Raw genomic sequence first — 21,058 nt, forward strand, 5'->3', positions numbered from 1 at the left:
CATTTTCGGTTGCCATGGCAAATCTAAAGGATAGTGCAACGTCTCCTTTTGGGAAATTTTGTATCTCTCCTTGTTAGTTTTCCACACGCCACTTTGGTTGCGGCTTAGAACCAAAAAAATTATTTAATTGTCAATAATGTTTTGTACTAAGTCTTTCTTAAAAGTTATTCAAAGAATTCCAAACTCTTGTTACCATTAATTTTTTTTTTCAAATTTAAACAGGTTTTAAAATTAATGAACAAATGACATACATGTAATCAATCATAGGTATGCCTCTGTATAACTTTTCCATGGAAAATATTTTAATGAAATCTTGTTTAACACGGAACATACCATAAGGGGACCGTAAATTTAAAATTCTTATATTAAGGTTACTATGGAAACAGAAACTTGATTATAACGAGGCATGAACTATAGAGATTGTCAAAATCAGAAACGTTTTCGAAATTCGTTTCCTTAACCTACGTTACGGAGTTGTAAGTGACGTAATTTACGTCATAGCCCTTGGACCAGGTTTCATTTAAGATAAGGCTACTATGGCGTCCTTATGCGTGATTATTTTACACATGGTTTTACCATAAGTCTATAAGATTGTTCCATAACTTTGTCACTTTGGGGAATATTTTAGTGACGTCATCACAAGAATAAAATCTCCCCCTAGCGAGGTGCTGTCAAAGGCTACGTGTGACGCGTTAGCAAACGGGCGCAAAACGGCGAGGAAGCCCGTAATGCAGTCTGTTTTGTGAATAGCTCTCAGTAAACCTTTTGAAATTGAAGAATAGGAAGTGTCACACTTATGTAACATTATTATACACTTATGGTTTTACTGATATTTAAAAAAAAATCTAAAATTCCTACACAGTACTGATGAAACCCAAAACGGTGAAACAGGTCTAGTTGAGAATCTCTGTGGCAAACTTTGGACTTTCTTTCGATTTTAATATGGATCAAAATGTGAGTCCTCTTAAGCCGGATGCACACATAAACCTCACAAAATAATTTCGACCACGCGCGCATGCATCGTTTCAAAAAAGCAAGTTCGCCCACGAGCAAGCCAAACGTGGGCGAAATTAAGCCAGATGCACCCAGCTCTCAAACGAATTTACTAATTTAGAGCACGCACGCAAGTGTCATTCTAAAAACCAAGTGCGCACGAGCAAGCAAAGCGTGTGCGAAATAAGGATTTTTTTTTAATTTCGCGTCGCGTCGCAGCCGGCTTTGTTTAACCTAGGAGCAACAAACACAGCACCCCACCCTGAACGTTTTACGGGCAGGGGGGAAGACAATTTTCCCCTTCCGGCGGCAGCAGACGCTAAAACGTCTAACCAATGAAAATTGTACACAAGAAAATAGACGTTCTCCTTGTGTGGAGTGCTGTGTTTGTTGCTCCTAGGTGTAACTTTTCCCAAATTTCGAGGCTTTCTTAGAAGACGAAACCAACTTTCAAAGTAGGCGCTACTGGAATGGAAGCGAGTGAATGGACATGGACTAATCACTCTCTTTTGCATTTTCCATTTTCAAAATGCATTTTGAACAACCGTGATAAAAGTTAGGTAAGAAAATGACCATCATAATAGTAGTAAATGTCATGGTGATTATGTTACTTGGATTGGATTGTTACTTGTTATTGGATTTCTAGCTTAAAAAAGAGCGTTACGTACCTGTCTGAAATATGGCTCTAACGTGAATTGCGCAGCTTCTGAACAAGTGACGCGAAAAAGACTGGCGGCTATTCGAGGAGGAATTATGCAGCAAAGTTCCGCCTGTTGAGACCGCGATGGAAAGAACCAGAAGAAGAACGAAAACAATCCATACCTGAAACAATCAGGATAATTGCACATCTAATCGCGTTCTGTATCAGAATCATCGTAATCGTACAAATCTTTCGAGGTTTTGAGTGCTTAGTTTAAATTCTGGCGGAAGTATCACGACCTACCAACTGAGTTTTAGATAGAATATGTGAAAGCTCATCCAAAATTATCTCTGTAGCCTAGAAATATTTAAATCAAACGTCGTCTGCTATTTCCTCACACATTTAGTTGGTTCAAGTCATCTAGCGACTGACACGTTATTCTAGCATTAAGTAAGTGTAAGAGATACGCAGAACGTTTTACTACTGGGTAGAAAAATTTACATCCCTCTAAAATGGTTGACCTAAATCAATGGTGATTACGTTAATTATTTTTTGGACGTGTGTCCCTGATTCCTTGTACTAAGGACGTCTGCGTATTGTGTAAGTTAAGGCGAGCATGCGTTTGAAGTAAGTTAAGGGGAGTATGCGTCTTAAGTAAGTGAAAGGCAGTATTAGGTTTTAGTAAGTTAAAGGGAGTATGCGTCTTAAGTAAGTGAAAGGCAGTATGAGGTTTTAGTAAGTTAAAGGGAGTATGCGTCTTAAGTAAGTGAAAGGCAGTATTAGGTTTTAGTAAGTTAAAGGGAGTATGCGTCTTAAGTAAGTGAAAGGCAGTATGAGGTTTTAGTAAGTTAAAGGGAGTATGCGTCTTAAGTAAGTGAAAGGCAGTATTAGGTTTTAGTAAGTTAAAGGGAGTATGCGTCTTAAGTAAGTGAAAGGCAGTATGAGGTTTTAGTAAGTTAAAGGTAGTATGCGTCTTAAGTAAATGAAAGGTAGTATGCGTCTTAAGTAAGTGAAAGGCAGTATGAGGATTTATTAAGTTAAAGGGAGTATGCGTCTTAAGTAAGTGAAAGGCAGTATGAGGATTTAGTAAGTTAAAGGTAGTATGCGTCTTAAGTAAGTGAAAGGCAGTATGAGGTTTTAGTAAGTGAAGGTAGTATGCATCTTAAGTAAGTGAAAGGCTGTATGAGGTTTTAGTAAGTTAAAGGTAGTATGCGTCTTAAGTAAGTGAAAGGCAGTATGAGGTTTTAGTAAGTGAAAGGTAGTATGCGTCTTAAGTAAGTGAAAGGCAGTATGAGGTTTTAGTAAGTTAAATGGAGTATGAGTCTTAAGTAAGTGAAAGGCAGTACGAGGTTTTAGTAAGTTAAAGGGAGTATGCGTCTTACGTAAGTGAAAGGCAGTATGAGGTTTTAGTAATTTAAAGGGAGTATGCGTCTTAAGTAAGTGAAAGGCAGTATGAGGTTTTAGTAATTTAAAGGGAGTATGCGTCTTAAGTAAGTGAAAGGCAGTATGAGGATTTAGTAAGTTAAAGGGAGTATGCGTCTTAAGTAAGTGAAAGGCAGTATGAGGTTTTAGTAAGTTAAAGGTAGTATGCGTCTTAAGTAAGTGAAAGGTAGTATGCGTCTTAAGTAAGTGAAAGGCAGTATGAGGATTTAGTAAGTTAAAGGGAGTATGCGTCTTAAGTAAGTGAAAGGCAGTATGAGGATTTAGTAAGTTAAAGGTAGTATGCGTCTTAAGTAAGTGAAAGGCAGTATGAGGTTTTAGTAAGTGAAAGGTAGTATGCGTCTTAAGTAAGTGAAAGGCAGTATGAGGTTTTAGTAAGTTAAAGGTAGTATGCGTCTTAAGTAAGTGAAAGGCTGTATGAGGTTTTAGTAAGTTAAAGGTAGTATGCGTCTTAAATAAGTGAAAGGCAGTATGAGGTTTTAGTAAGTTAAAGATAGTATGCGTCTTAAGTAAGTGAAATGCAGTATGAGGTTTTAGTAAGTTAAAGGGAGTATGCGTCTTAAGTAAGTGAAAGGCAGTATGAGGTTTTAGTAAGTTGAAGGGAGTATGCGTCTTAAGTAAGTGAAAGGCAGTATGAGGTTTTAGTAAGTGAAAGGTAGTATGCGTCTTAAGTAAGTGAAAGGCAGTATGAGGTTTTAGTAAGTTAAAGGTAGTATGCGTCTTAAGTAAGTGAAAGGCTGTATGAGGTTTTAGTAAGTTAAAGGTAGTATGCGTCTTAAATAAGTGAAAGGCAGTATGAGGTTTTAGTAAGTTAAAGATAGTATGCGTCTTAAGTAAGTGAAAGGCAGTATGAGGTTTTAGTAAGTTAAAGGGAGTATGCGTCTTAAGTAAGTGAAAGGCAGTATGAGGTTTTAGTAAGTTGAAGGGAGTATGCGTCTTACGTAAGTGAAAGGCAGTATGAGGATTTAGTAAGTTAAAGGTAGTATGCGTTTTAAGTAAGTGAAAGGCAGTATGAGGATTTAGTAAGTTTAAGGGAGTATGTGTCTTAAGTAAGTGAAAGGCAGTATGAGGTTCTAGTAAGTTAAAGGGAGTATGCGTCTTAAGTAAGTGAAAGGCAATATGAGGTTTTACTAGGTTAAAGGGAGTTAAAAACATATCTTAGCCTGAGTTTGCCTATGAATCGTCGATGTAGCTCCTACTCCTTTTAACAAACTTCCAGGCCAAACAAATAAAGATCTGCAATGGCAGTGGCGTAAATAAGGGCCCCGAAGACCCCGCAATTCAGGAGGGCCACAGGGCTTCAGGGGGCCCCTAAATTTCTATCAAATAAAATGCTAGATACCGACTAAAACCACGAAAAGATTTTGGCGGGGGCTAGGGTGTCTTAGCTACGCCACTGTGCAATGGTATTCAGCTCAAACACGTTTTAAAGCCTTTTCTTTGAAATTAGTTTAGAAATACCACTAATAAGCCTTATACTTAAATACGCAACGAAACATGTCTCACTTCAAAGTGGAGTGCCTCAAAAAAGTGGTAGAAATGTGTAAATCCCACAAATTTGCTGGCAGAGAGGATTCTGGTATTCTGAATTTCAAAGACTGTGGTCGCTCGAAAAGCCTGGTTCCTGCTCTCCGTCAAGTACACTGACGAAAGCATCAAATCTATTTTCTTTCAAAAATAACACGTACAATCATGGATGTATTTATTTTACCATGAATATCGAGCTGCTTAGGGAGTCTGCCCTCAGTAACGAGGATGGGAGAGACTTAGCAATTATGACGATGGTCACGTGCATCTATTCAAAACTTGTTTTGATCATAGATATATAGTATAGATCCACAATTCTACGAGGGACTGATAAGGAAGTGACAGCTAGAATATAACGCTTATTTATTGGATGTGCTACGTTATAGCGCCATCTTTCCACCAAAAGCAAAAAAAAATGACACGTGACTTCAACTCCACATCAGGGCTGGACATAAGGATATTTTTTTTAGTAGTAAGCCTGAGTAGTGAGCATCCTATCTTAATTTATTTTAGTAGTCACTGACAAGGGGGGGGGGGTGTCAGTGTGTGGCAGAATTTATAGCCCGGTGTACCTAGCAACAGGGGCCATACCACCGGAGGCCTATCATCATAGTGCCCTATGCCAGCGTCCCCAAACCCGTACAGATGACAAATCCAGCATGGGTAGTGGTACCCTACTACTGATGGTCGCACCTTTGACGCAAGCCACTCAACCCAGCAGAAGGTGCAGCGATGGGTGGACCATTAGTCCTTTTTATAAAATAACCTTGGCCATCTTGTTGAAATGTTGCCTCCCCGCTTCAGCTGTGGATCCGTTTTATCTCCCACTAAAGAGTTTTCAACAAGTTGGGCAAGCGTAAAGACATTTTATAAAATCAACAATTCCAACGTCGCACACAGCAGTGAGACTAAGACAGGGAATGCTGTACAAATTCCAGCCGACACCCTACCTACGTAGGTAAAGAGTCATACCCTTTGGAGAGAGCTCCCAAAGGGGAACATCGATAGATGGAACTATTACATACAGTGGCGGACTGGCCATAGAGTGAATCTGCCCGAAGGCAGGTGGGCCCCACGGACCGTTCATGAAGTGGGCCCCTCAAACATGATAGCGTTATAGTTGATAAAGCTGGGTCCCTTTGTCTTCTGGCAGCCCAAAATATTAGACCCAGTCCGCCTCTGATTACGTAGCGCATCCAGAAAATAAGGGTCTTGTGCTAGCTGTCTCTTTCGTGTTTTTCCCACGGGCCCGTACATGTATGCAGCGTAAGGTATCTATGCTATTTCATATATCTAGGGTTTTGATGGGCACAGTTTTGAAACTTGACTAGCTTTTAGTGCCAAGGCTTCGAGCGAAATTAGGTTCGTTAAATTTTAATACGCATCTCTTTGATTGAACGAAATAAGTAAACATATCTTATTTATGATTTGTCAAGTGATTTTGTAGCGAACCCCGATATTTTTTGAAAGAATTACAAGCACTTTAGTTCGCGGATCGAGTCAACGACATACGTCTGTTTTCTGATTGGCTGAAGGGACTACCTAGCTATTTTTTCAACATATGTCACTAGCGTCGAAATCAAAAGAAGATTCTTAAGCTACATTTTGACTCGTTTGTAAATTTGACAATAACTAAAATTAATATATTTTCTATGGGATATATAATTTAGGTTAAAGTCTACTATGTAGAATATAATTTGTCTAAATATTATACTATTCAATGGTTCTCTAACGACGTTATCGTTTCGCTATTTTGAATTTTAATTTATTTTGCCTTTAATAGATGGCACCACGCTCTCCAATAAAGTGGCATTGTAGGAAGAATCGAACAAGCAACAATTATCGAGCCAACAATTTGCTTTAAAACGAGGAAAGGCACCACCCAGAATAATCAGCGACAAGATGGTAGGAAGGGTAAAGATATAATTCGATATTAATGTTATAAATGAGTTTTAAGTAGTCTTTAAATGGCAAAAGAAATGAACAGCTTGCAATGACTTTCTTACCTGGTTCAATAGATAGCCTAGCGTGCCACTCCAAGAGCCGTTTCTATTTTTCGATCCATATACGTAATCATCGGAGAAATGAAAACTGTAACTGAAAAATTTAAGATTTATCACTTTTTGCTTCCACCCAAAAATTTTCGATAAAAATGCTTTTATTTTTCAATTAATTATTTTCCGAACTAGTCTTAAATTAGACAATGATATATTACCGAGCATTTTTCACTTTTAGGATTCAAGAAACTATCCGAATCTTTTAAGATAATGAAAATGAAAAATCAATCGGGATATCCTTGTTTTCGTCATATCTCTGTCATTGTTTGAAAAAGAGACAATACTGTCGACAATCGCCAAGGGACACGCAAAAACGTTGCTCGATCAAAGTTAGGCATATGGTTGACCCATGTCCTGGAATAGAAAACTGTATTCCCCAATACGGGCTCCCCGACTCCCCGTCGCACCTACGCTCAAGCTAAACCAGTTAACCCTAGCCTGTAGCGCCATCTTACGCAGGCAGTGCTACTAGATTTACATATATGCGTGTACATATAATATCGTCTGCCAGACGTTCGAAATGAGAAGTAGTAACGGGTTTTTCTTTGGTTTAGTTGTGGAAACTGATTTTAAGTAGTGGAGGAAGCTGAATGTTTAGTCTTAGTAGCAGTGTATTGTAATATCTAATTAAACAATATATATTTACCATTATGGGTTTCTTTTTTACTTTAGGAAAAAACAGTATAATAGGTGATTATGAAAAAGAATTGCGCACAGAGGCTCACGGGAGTTGGTTATTTTTTGACAAAGCGTCGGCTGCTTAAATTCGCCTGCACCTACCGAGGCCCCGATCGTCCGCGTTTAGTTAAAAGCACCAACCATGGATTGATTGTTTGAAAAGATAGTATTTTTCTAAAATTATTAAAAATACATAAAGTTAACAAATTTATTATATATTTTTTTTATTTCTTATAGTTCTAGACCAAGTATTGATAAAGAAACAAGCCCAATTTTAGTTGACATTGTAAAGGCTGTAAAATAAATGACCACACTCATAATAAGGATTTAAATCTAGATTAAACCTGAAAATGAATTAAAATCAATTTGGATAGAATTTTAAAATATTTCATTTAATAAATCAATTACCTTAATTTAACGACTTTGCAAACTTCTCTCAAAACGAAAAACGAAAAATCCTTTCGATTGAACAATGATGAAATTATAGAAATCTCGCTAACCCTTGCCCAACTAGCCAGACGAATTTACTAAAAGGGCCAATTTTGATACTTTCAACTTGGTAGTACTTAACCAAATCACGTGACCACCGATATTTTTCATAATCACCTATTGTGTTCTTGGAAAATTAAATTGAATGCTTTTCCTTGTTTCATTGTAATAACTATAAACTAGCTGATAAAAATATTTTCTTAAGTTCAAACTATTTCCGCTAGATAACTCTATTTTATTAAGTTCAATGATTTAATGTTGCCAAGGGTACCTACCCAGTCTACTCCATAATTTCCATACTCCTAGATCAAAGAAAATAAAGCAGAGGAATAGACACTTAACTGATTTATCGTCTATTAATGGGCCACACAACCGTTTGGAAAATTTGGCACGAATTTCAGCTAGCTCTTCCCTTTCCGTACGTCGTATTTCGTAATAACAGATCAAACGAATGATAATTTATCATTTTTTTAGCCTTATTCAATCGATTCCTTGGCCCATATAGGCGAAACATGATACTATGGATACTTATGTCAACATAGTTAGTTATCTCTATCAGGCTACGTAGAAAAAGCCTAAATAATAGAAATTTCCACAATTTTTCAAAATGGCGTCGAAAGAAATTTATACAACCTTGTCTTTCAGATATGCTCGTTCAAAAATGGTAATATTTCTATTTAAATTTATATCACAGTCCATTGTCGAGAGATGTGTTTAAAAACTACTTTAAATTTTCGACATTTTCCAAAATGGCGACCAAAGCTGTGGGGTATTCTAGTTCAAGTAAATTAACTGTTTGAATTAGGTTTAATATTCTTATTGCCCAGACACAAATTTTCTAAAAAGGCTACAGCGCTAGGGTCTGAGGGGTTGAAAACTTTTATCACATTTTTTTGTAAGACCAAAAGCTACCTCTAGGCTAATTTTCAGCTTGTTACTCCAATGGTCGTATTAAAGCCCCATTTTAATATATCGGTCCCGTACTAAATAGTCATTTGTTTAATAAGATAAATATTCTATTGAAATAAATATTAACTGGAATCCCCCTAGCTTTAGAAACTCGAAATACATTTGCTAGATGGAGTTATATTTTCTACATGCCTCAATTGGCCGTCTAGTTATATCTCAGATTAAAGAAAGATTTTAGTAAAAAGCTAGTTAATCTAGGCTAGATTTGCCCCAATGGTATAAAAACCTAAGATTATGAATATTGCACTTGGATCATTTGGAATGGGGTGATCTAAGGGCGTATCCAGGATTTTATTTCAGGGGGGTGCTGATGGAAGTTTCACTGATTTTTATTAGGCACCCCCCCCAGTCATCGCCCCCCTTAAATACGCCCTTCGGGTGATCAGGTTTCTAAACCTTAGTATCGAGATCACCATTCTCAAGGCCGAGATTCCATGTTTATACTAGTTATTTTATACTATAAGATTTTAATATACTTTCGAGATGGCCATTTTGAAGGTCGAGATGACCATTTTGAAAGTCGAGACCTCAATTTACCAAAGATCGCGCATTTGAACACCCCGGATTGAGAACATACCTAAAATTCATGGATCGCGATAAATAGTCGGCCACAGTTTTTGCGAGTCCTTCAATTTCAAAAGCACCACTTTCGTCTGATGAGTTCTTTTTGATTCTTGCCCATATATTATCCTTAAAAATTGATAAAAAAAAAACCACTGATAAATACATCTACTACATGGTACCGAGGTACTTTGCTTGAACATAGATAGCTTTAGCACCCCAAGAAAATTTAGAAATGTGAATTTCGGGGTCCAATTAAAGGTTTTGACAAGTAGTTACTCATGTAATTCAAGTAGTTCAACGAAAATTTTCATTTATAAGAGTCATATACCGCCATCTATTGTTGTTATCAAAAGTACTCGTAATAAACGTTCATAAATACCAAACTTTCCCAATATCTAACTTATTCTAAAAATAATTTTGGAAAATACTGTAACGAGAATTTTAAATCTCCAATTAGTACTTAATTATTATAAATTAATAATGATTAAAATTACATTACATATAAAAATAACAAAATAATATAAATGAAATGTAATTAATACGCTATATATTAATATTACAAAATATAAAAATATTTTATAGTAATTAATTTATATGATAAATTAACACATTAGAATAATTTTTCTTATTGCTTTCAAGAGATGGCACTCGAGACTTAAAAATCAAGATTAACGGAACGTCGGTAAAACACAAAAACACCGGGCATCCAAACTACAGTCCCTGGTTTATTCTTAAAGGAAGTAGAACCCTCCTTGTTTGGTAGGATGAGCCATAGCTTCTCACTTTTCTCGCTCACGGCGCTAGTGTAGAACGATAGTAGAAACCCCCAATTCTTCTATTAGAGGAAGCGTGTCCGCCCTGACGTGGTTTTCTCACTTGAAACCTTTATTGTTTTATATTTACTGTTTATGTTTTAAATGATGCACCCTTAATTAACATATAAACAACAATATCCGAGCTATAAATTAATTATTTTAATTATAGTTTAGAGATTTATTCAAATGTAATTTCTTAATAATGAGGTACGTGGTTTTAGATTCACGAAAGGCGTTCTAGTAGATATGAGAAATTAAAGCACTACCAAAGCGGGGATACTTTAGTGGGATAATTCCTCAAAAACTACTGTATTTCACACTACGTATAACATGTTATTAGAAAAATGAGGGGAGGGAATTATGTATTGCACCAAATTCCTGAAAAGGTTATACTCCCTTTAAGCGATTTTGGTTTCTCAAAACATTTGGTTTCCAATTAGTATTTGCGGGCATTGATGTTTCGAAGGTGCTAAAACTATCTATTGAGACTGGCAGAGGGAAAGGCTACAAGTATTTAAGAGTGCAGAGGCTGCTAAATCATAAATGGACCTCTCAATGCAGTCTAATTTAAGGCTAGTTTTCAACATCACATTTTGAGTTGTCATTTGCCTTAATTAAAACCAATCTGTAGACGGTTAAAATCGGTATTATTATATAATTTCCTTGTCACAAACTCTCCATTGGAAATACTGGACCTAACAACTTAGCCTTAGAATCTTAAGCCTAGGACCAGAACTAGAATTTTTAGGTGGTTTTTACTTCGCTTGTTACGGGATGGGTAAGAAGAGTAAAGCTATGACGTCATTTTACTCCGATTCTGTGTTGGCGAATAGTTTGAGTCGAGTAAAATCGTTTTTCCAAAAGTGCTGCCTGTGGCCTTTTATGCAGATAAATTCTGGCTAGCAGACGACAAAATCTGATTTACTCCTAAACGCCTCCTTTCCAGAAGGAGTAAAAAGAGTAGCCTTAATACTCCGAACCAAAGCGAATAGTTTATGGGGCGAAGTTATTCTCATCCCCAGAACAGGCCAATAAAACGTTTTATGGTAAAAAGAGTACACTTTTAGTCCAAGTCCAAGAACAGGTGAAATGAAACCACCAATTATCTTATTCAATACCATTTAAAAAAATTGAAAATGCATAGTATTAGTAGGAGAAATGACAAAATAATATTGACATTGACAATTTTGGTAAAATTATTTAAATAAAATCTAAATCCTAATAAGGTAATAGATTTAAACTAATAATCCTTCGGTTCAACAAATCTAAGTAGAAAACTACATACGTATTCACTTGGAATGACTGTGCATATACGACGTAGCGCGTTTATGAAATTTTATTGGCTGCAGTCTGCCGTCGCTAAGAAGACGCTCACTTGGAAAATAGTCTTAACCAGAAAATTTATTTAACAATCACCGGTTAGTTCTTACACAAATAACTTGTAGAAAATACTTAATATAGCTTGTAGAATTTGTCATGTACTTTGGAAACCGATCTAGTTCCGCGTAAAAATCACGTGTTTAGACTTTTAACAAGTTAGCAAGCCAAAATATACCTCTCCTCGGAAGAGTTTTTAATTTTCAATGCAGGGTAACTGTTTCCGTGGTTCTGCGGTAGAACACTCACCTGTCGTGCAAGAGGGCTCGGGTTCGAATCCCGGCCGTTAAAAAATTATACTACACCCAATGACAAAACGAGGTCACTTTTGGAAAAACCTTTTCCCTGATTCTAAGAAACTGCGTACGCAGTGATTACCCTTTGCCCCGAAAATGCGAACGCGTTCGCAGGCCTGACAGACAGACACGGTGGTTGTATAACCCCTCCTAGGGTACAAAGTCCCCTCGGAGAGGTAAAAAGGGCAAACGTGGTAAGAGAACTTCTATTTGAGAGCCAAGGCTTAATGTTGGCAAAGAGTCGAGGTTATTTTGGCACTTCGCGAGCGAAATATCTACTATAAACTACGCCCGTTTCTATGATGGTTTAACGCTTGTTGAGATTAACGGTAATAGTATAAGTGTAGGGAGCTGTTGGCTCGCATAAGCCGCTTGTCAGTACCATCCTACGCAGTATAACCCGGCCTGGTTTAAAGACATAAAAAGTCGCTCGATGACTTGGAATTAAGGTGGTGCCTAGGGTATTAGCGTAGCTGATTATTTTTTAGAGCATAGTCTTCCGTGGACATTCCTGATTTAATCTAAAAGCGTATGTTTACTTCCTTCATTAATTACAATGCTTAACGTTCCCAAATAATCCGTTTTTGAGTTTGGACACTTTATTTGGAACTCAATTACCTTACTAAGATACATGGTATATTTTTTTTGTAAAAGATATTTTCCGCTAAAACTATGGTGAAACACTTAAAACGTGAAACGTTGTTTAGTATAAAACTTCATCGATTTATAGAATTTTATTTTAATTTCCGATTTTTTTACCACAATGTGCTGGATCAATTTTGTCAATGAGAAAGTTGTAGAGCGTCATCGAATATCGATAGTTCGACCAAAGATAACATTTTTTAACGGAAACACACGACATGGAAAAACAACAAGTTAGGTAAGCCTAAATCGTCGCCGTTAAAACAAAACCACTTAACTTGAGATACTTGGTTTTGTAAAAATTGACACATTTAGATTCTACACCCTAATTTACGTATATAACATTAAAAATATTAATAGGTTGCAATTGGATTTCTTTTTTTAAATCGAGAAAACATTTAAACGTATCTTTGATATTCACAACGCATTTCGCGAAAAAGCACCTATCTTGCTTATTGTCAGCTCCTATATCACTTCATGACGCAAAACCACGAATCTCTAAAACTTCCCCTTTCGCAAAATATTTTTTAATTAAAATCCTCATAAATTCAATATTGAAACGAAATTATTTAACTATAAAATTAACTCGCGTGTAAAAACCTAACACGCGATGTCACAAGTCCCTGCAAAATTAAAAATCCATTTTTCTCAAAAAGGCCACCGAAAAGATACGTGGTTTTGTTTTAACGGTGACGAAATAAACTTTCAGTTCTTTACGAAAAGCGATATTTTTGCGCACTTCATTGTGATTGTGAAAGCGGTGTTCATTTAATGAAATAGTATGGAAATGAAATTTTTCTTACAAACGCGTTCTTCCTAAGGGGAAATAAATATATTCTTGATTATATTTTGAACAAGAATTTATCTCGAGAATCTTGAAATGAGTTGATTATACCAATTTTTCAATAGATTCTCTAGAAAACAGAACAGCTGCGTAATGAACGGGATATTTTCTGTGAATTCACGCGCACAGAGAAGTGATTTACATACTGCGCAAAGAGTATTACACTGCGTTTGTAACTTAAAAATAATTGCTTGTTTCTGAAATCCAAATTATTTGTGATAGATGAAGTTTTACATGTTAATTCAATTGATAAACATAGCTTTCACAGGATCCTATGAAATTCTATATTTTTAAACCTTTTCTATATTATCCTTAAATTTCTTGCTATATAATATAAATTCCTAAAAGTTTGAGTTAGTATACGTTTCTTAAATGCTTATTTATTTTGTTTCAATATTCGTAATGGAAAAAAATAACTACGGCCTCTTTCGGTTGCCGGCTTCAGAAGACAGATGAAATTTTGTGTGCTCAATAATTCTATAAATTGACCAAAGTTTCACCTTTTTCCTATAAGGAATTTAAGGCTTTTAGCTGGGCTCCATGCTTTCTTGCGCACAAAGTACTGAAGTGTATTTTGACTTACCCAACTTGTTATTTTTCCATTTCGTGTGTCTTATGAACTACAATATTCATAAATTATCTATGACATTTCCAAGTTCTCTATGACATTCCCAAGTTATCTATGACATTCTCAAGTTTTATATGGCATTCCCAAGTTTTATATGGCATTCCCAAGTTTTATATGGCATTCCCAAGTTTTATATGGCATTCCCAAGTTCTCTATGACATTCTTAAGAGTTCTATGCCAATCTTAAGTTATCTATGACATTCTTAAGAGTTCTATGCCAATCTTAAGTTATCTATGACATTCTTAAGAGTTCTATGCCAATCTTAAGTTTTCTATGACATTCTTAAGAGTTCTATGCCAATCTTAAGAGTTCTATGCCAATCTTAAGTTATCTATGACATTCGTAAGAGTTCTATACCAATCTTAAGTTATCTATGACTTTCTTAAGAGTTCTATGACAATCTCAAGTTATCTATGACATTCTTAAGAATTCTATGAAAATCTCAAGTTATCTATGACATTCTTAAGAGTTCTATGACAATCTCAAGTTATCTATGACATTCTTAAGAGTTCTATGACAATCTCAAGTTATCTATGACAATCTCAAGTTATCTATGACAATCTCAAGTTATCTATGACAATCTCAAGTTATCTATGACAATCTCAATTTATCTATGACAATCTCAATTTATCTATGAAATTCTTAAGAGTTCTATGCCAATCTTAAGTTATCTATGACATTCTTAAGAGTTCTATACCAATCTTAAGTTATCTATGACATTCTTAAGAGTTCTATGACAATCTCCAGTTATCTATGGCATTCTTAAGAATTCTATGACAATCTCAAGTTATCTATGACATTCTTAAGAGTTCTATGGCAATCTCAAGTTATCTATGACAATCTCAAGTTATCTATGACAATCTCAAGTTATCTATGACAATCTCAAGTTATCTATGACAATCTCAATTTATCTATGACATTCTTAAGAGTTCTATGACATTCTTAAGAGTTCTATGACAATCTCAAGTTATCTATGACAATCTCAAGTTATCTATGACAATCTCAAGTTATCTATGACAATCTCAAGCTATCTATGACAATCTCAATTTATCTATGACATTCTTAAGAGTTCTATGACAATCTCAAGTTATCTATGACATTCTTGAGAGTTCTATGACAATCTCAAGTTATCTATGACAATCTCAAGTTATCTATGACTGTAGTGATATCAGTTCTAGATATTTTCATAGTTTGGCCTACCGCCTCTAGGTGGCGCGCGCATCGGAATAAAACAGTTAGGCAGTTGTAAGATGGCGTCCGTAATAAACTCACGTTGTTGTTAACCTCTCGTTGTTGATTAAACCAAATATCATTACATGGTGCCAGAATTTACGATTAACTCTTCGCCTTCAACGTATTCTAATCTAACTAAAATTTGAAAGAGAATGGAGGGTCTACGACAACCGGACGAACTACAATTCACCGGCAACGCCAATCAAGCATGGCAGGTTTTTATACAGCGGTTCGAAATTTTTGAAGAAGCTACGTCTCCAAGCACCGCAAGATCTGACAGTAAGAAAATAGCCTTATTGCTAACTGTAGCAGGTCAGTCTGCGATATATGTTTATAACACTTTTGTTTTCGATGCTCAAACCCCTAAAACGTATGCGAATGTCGTTCTCAAGTTCGAGGCCCATTGTACGCCTAAAAAGAATGAAAGCTATGAGCGTTGGGTTTTCCGAAATTTAACAAAGTCAGAAAACGAGTCTGTTGATGAATTTTTGGTGACCTTGAGGAAAAAAGTGAAGTCATGTAATTTTGGAGTTATAGAGGAATCGATGATTAGAGATCAAATAATAACAGGAGTGCCATCTCATATGCGTGCTAAATTATTGGCAGAAGACAATTTAACTCTTGATAGAACATTGAACCTTTGCCGGGCTGCTGAAAATTTGGCGCTTCAAGTTAAGACTTGGTCAGAGCAGCGCGTAGACAAGTCAGTTGCGGGTGACTCATCCGAAGCACATGTTGATTTCGTCCGAAACAAGCAGTCGCGTAAGAAGCGAAATAGAAAGAAACCGTTTACGTCTTCACAGACGGTAAATAATAAAGGGCCTACGACGCAGCATAGTAAAGACGGCGTAATCACAAGTTGCAATAGATGTTCGAATACGCACAAGCGAAACGAATGCCCTGCTTATGGTAAAAAATGCCATAAATGCGACGGTATGAACCATTTTGCCAAAGTATGCCGAAGTAAAAAGGCTGTAAGCGAAGTTAAAACCAGATCGACAGACAGCGAATCCGACTTCATAATAGATACAGTTCAATGTCGCAAAGAAATAAGTTGCGAAGATTGGTATGTTCCGATCAAATTTAATAAACAGATAATTCAGTTCAAGGTCGATACTGGAGCTCAAGTGAATTGTTTACCCAAGGATATTTACGATTCCTTTAGGCCTAAGCCAAGAGTAATTGGACGAAAATTAAAGCTGAGGGCTTACGGAGGGTTCATGATAAATTCCTACGGAGAGTTTCTGTTACATATCATGGTAGATTCCAAAAATGTGGCTACGTCAATTGTAATTGTCGATAAAGGCGAAACACCAATTCTTTCATTACAAACTTGCGAAGCTTTGGGTATAGTCGCTAGAAAAGCTTTGGAGATAGAAACTACTTTTGAAGATACCAATAAGTGTCTAACACACGTGAACGAAGTCTCGAGAGACAGTGACACCTTACGGAAGGAAGTTACCGAGAAATATCCCTCCGTATTTAAGGGAATCGGATGTTTGCAAACTACGTGTCATATCACGTTAAAGGCAGACGCCGTTCCAGTTATTGTACCCGCTAGGAGAGTACCGTACGCCTTACGGGGCAAACTGCGAGAAGAATTAGATCGCCTTGAAGAAAGTGGAATTATTCGACGAATTGACGAACCGACCGACTGGGTTAGCCCTTTGGTAATACTCGAAAAGAAAAATAAAAGATTACGTTTATGTCTTGATCCTCAAATTTTAAATCAAAACATATGCCGAGAACATCATCAAATACCGACTAAGGAAGATATCCAGTCTGAACTAGCTGGAGCGAAATACTTTTCTAAGCTGGATGCCGCCTCCGGATTCTACCAAATTCCCTTGGATGCGGAGAGTCAACCTTTAACTACATTCAATACTCCGTTTGGAAGGTATTGTTTTCTGGTGTTACCGTTTGGAATCTCAATTGCGCCAGAGATTTTCTTCAAAGCTTACAGTCAAATATTTGATACTGCGGAAGGCGCAAGGCCGCTGCACGACGATGTTTTAGTATGGGGAAAGACCATTGCAGAACACGATACAAGATTGCACGAAGCTTTAAGACGATTAGACGACGCAAACGCTACTCTAAATCCCGATAAATGTGAATTTCGTCAAAAGTCAATAACGTACATGGGAGAAGTTATCAGTAGTGAAGGGATTCGACCTGATCCGCTAAAAGTGGAAGCTATAGTGAAAATGCCGAAGCCACAGAATAGGGCTGACGTGCAACGAGCTCTTGGAACTGTGAACTTTGTAGGAAAGTATATACCACGCCTATCGGCAAACACAGTTAATCTCAGAAATTACTTGAAGAAAGACGTTGATCCTCAGTGGCAACCTGAACACGACAAAGAGTGGGAGTATATAAAAAATGTATTGATCAGCGAACCAGTGTTACAGTTCTACGACCCATTGAGAAACACGAAAGTTTCCACGGATTCGTCGGGACACGGTCTCGGGTCTGTTCTTTTACAAGAATACTCTGGTGAGTGGAAGCCAATAGCATACGCGTCCAGGTCGTTGACAGAGTGTGAAAAGAGGTATGCTCAAATAGAAAAGGAGAGCTTAGGATTGGTATTTGGGTGCCAACGTTTCCACAACTATATTTATGCCAAGGACATTATACTGGAAACCGACCATAAGCCACTTCTCGCAATGACGAAACGGGTACTAGCCGAAGTTCCTCCAAGACTGCAACGTTTATTTCTTAAGCTCATGAAATACCGGTTTAAGTTGCAGTTCACTCCTGGTAAAGACTTAGTAATAGCTGATGCGTTATCAAGAGCAAGTTTACCAGTTAAGCCAGGTGAAGGTGACGTAAACGACGAAGTTCAAATTCATATTAACACGGTGGTTCAAGCGTTGCCAATAAGTGGTGAAATGTTACGACGTCTTCGAGAGGAAACTGAGAAAGATACCGTGTTAAATAAAATTAAAAATCATTTGAGAAATGGATGGGACACTTCAGACGCTACTATTTCCGCATACGCAGCAGTTCGATCGGAATTAACTGAATTTGACGGATTGATTCTCAAAGGCTCTAGGATCGTTGTACCAGTCAGCCTTAGAAGCCGGATTCTCGATGTCATACACGATGGACATATGGGTATCGAAAAGTGTAGGAGAAGAGCTCGACAGGCAGTTTATTGGCCCAACATAAATTCGGACATCGATTGCCGAAGCAAGAGTTGTAGCACATGCAATAAATTTCAGTACTCGCAAAAATACGAACCACTCATTATGCGTGATACGCCGAATCGTCCTTGGGACAGAGTCGCGACAGATTTGTTTCAGCTTAATGGAAAAAACTACATTGTAGTCATAGACGCTTTTTCCAGCTACCTTGAAGTAGAAGCTCTTAAAACAATTACGGCAAATGTAGTAATAAAAAGTCTCAAACGAGTATTCGCCCGCCATGGAATTCCAATGGAATTACTGTCCGACAATGTACCCTTCGATTCATCTGAATTCCGTAAGTTTGCAATCGACTATGGATTCAAGAGTACACTTTCTAGTCCGCGATACGCGAGGTCAAACGGTTTAGCAGAGAAAGGAGTCCAAATAGCGAAACGACTTTTGAAGAAGGCTATAGACGCCAATGAGGATTTTGAACTTGGACTTCTTAGTTATCGGAACACTCCTTTGCATTGTGGGAAATCACCTTCGGAATTACTCATGGGACGAAATTGTAGAACAAGACTACCTTACGTCGTCAAAGCAAGCAATGTTACTTATCCGAAGAAGCAAAAGCAAACAACAAAGGGAAAAGAACTGTCGGAGCTCAAACCGGGTGAAGTGGTTCGAATTCACAGTCAAGGAGAGTGGACAAGGAAAGCGAAGGTGTTGAAGAAAGTCGCCATACGTTCGTATGTGGTTGAAACTACAGACGGAGCAATATTGCGTCGAAATAGACATCAACTGTTGAAAACGTCTGAGACTTTGCACACAGCTAAAAGAGTTATTTCGGGTTCCGTCCAGAGTGAAGCTACACAACGACGTGGCGTCCAAAGTCAGACATCTGAAACCATTCCAACACCGCAGATCTCCACACCGCAGATCTCCACACCGCAGATCTCCACACCGCAGATCTCCACACCGCAGATCTCCACACCGCAGATCTCCACACCGCAGATCTCCACACCGCAGATCTCCACACCTCAGATCTCCACACCCCGAGATCGTCAAGCACAAGTGCCAAACCGGTCAACTTCCGTTCCACAAAGAAAGTCGGAAAGAGTGAAACGCAAGCCACATAAACTTGATTTATAAGCTGAACATTATATTCAACGTCACGTTCAATTAAGTTTTATTTCATGTTTAGAAGTTAAAGTTAAACTTCAGTATAATCAAATTACATTATGTTATTACATTTTAAATGCTTGGTAAAGAAACCATCTGAGAGGAAAGATGTAGTGATATCAGTTCTAGATATTTTCATAGTTTGGCCTACCGCCTCTAGGTGGCGCGCGCATCGGAATAAAACAGTTAGGCAGTTGTAAGATGGCGTCCGTAATAAACTCACGTTGTTGTTAACCTCTCGTTGTTGATTAAACCAAATATCATTACAATGACAATCTCAAGTTATCTATGACATTCTTAAGAGTTCTATGACAATCTTAAGTTATCTATGACATTCTTAAGAATTCTATGACAATCTCAAGTTATCTATGACAATCTTAAGTTATCTATGACATTCTTAAGAGTTCTATGACAATCTCAAGATATCTATGACAATCTCAAGTTGACTATGACAATCTCAAGTTATATATGACAATCTCAAGTTATCTATGACATTCTTAAGAATTCTATGACAATCTCAAGTTATCTATGACAATCTTAAGTTATCTATGACATTCTTAAGAGTTCTATGACAATCTCAATATATCTATGACAATCTCAAGTTGACTATGACAATCTCAAGTTATATATGACAATCTCAAGTTATCTATGACAATCTCAAGTTATCTATGGCAATCTCAAGTTATCTATGACAATCTCAAGTTATCTATGACAATCTCAATTTATCTATGAAATCTCAATTTATCTATGACATTCTTAAGAGTTCTATGCCAATCTTAAGTTATCTATGACATTCTTAAGAGTTCTATACCAATCTTAAGTTATCTATGACATTCTTAAGAGTTCTATGACAATCTCCAGTTATCTATGGCATTCTTAAGAATTCTATGACAATCTCAAGTTATCTATGACATTCTTAAGAGTTCTATGACAATCTCAAGTTATCTATGACAATCTCAAGTTATCTATGACAATCTCAATTTATCTATGACATTCTTAAGAGTTCTATGACAATCTCAAGTTATCTATGACATTCTTGAGAGTTCTATGACAATCTCAAGTTATCTATGACAATCTCAAGTTATCTATGACAATCTCAAGTTATCTATGACATTCTTAAGAGTTCTATGACAATCTTAAGTTATCTATGACATTCTTAAGAATTCTATGACAATCTCAAGTTATCTATGACAATCTTAAGTTATCTATGACATTCTTAAGAATTCTATGACAATCTCAAGTTATCTATGACAATCTTAAGTTATCTATGACATTCTTAAGAGTTCTATGACAATCTCAAGATATCTATGACAATCTCAAGTTGACTATGACAATCTCAAGTTATATATGACAATCTCAAGTTATCTATGACAATCTCAAGTTATCTATGACAATCTCAAGTTATATATGACAATCTCAAGTTATCTATGACATTCTTAAGAGTTCTATAACGATCTCATTGACAAAATTGATCTAGCATAGGAAAATAATTTTTCGAAAATTTAAAAATAGGCCTATATTTAATTTATCCTGGCAATAACACTATTTAGAGAAAATC

The 21,058-nt window shown here is 36.7% G+C and overlaps 1 protein-coding gene across 1 annotated transcript in view; it reads right to left on the minus strand.

Moving 5' to 3' along the window:
• Positions 1–21,058, minus strand: part of LOC149959097 (glutamate receptor-like) — a 61,984-nt gene that overhangs the window by 12,538 nt on the left and 28,388 nt on the right. The window contains exons 3-6 of the mRNA XM_090167345.1: positions 9,371–9,483; positions 6,607–6,697; positions 4,580–4,741; positions 1,662–1,815 (exon numbers count right to left, since the gene is read on the minus strand). Coding sequence (XP_090023471.1) covers positions 1,662–1,815; positions 4,580–4,741; positions 6,607–6,697; positions 9,371–9,483 — 520 coding nt within the window. The remainder of the gene's footprint in view (positions 1–1,661; positions 1,816–4,579; positions 4,742–6,606; positions 6,698–9,370; positions 9,484–21,058) is intronic.

Source organism: Leiobunum rupestre, chromosome 2 (genome assembly GCF_980474605.1).
Source record: "Leiobunum rupestre chromosome 2, qqLeiRupe1.1.hap1, whole genome shotgun sequence".
In the NCBI taxonomy this organism is placed as follows: Eukaryota; Metazoa; Arthropoda; class Arachnida; order Opiliones; family Sclerosomatidae; genus Leiobunum; species Leiobunum rupestre.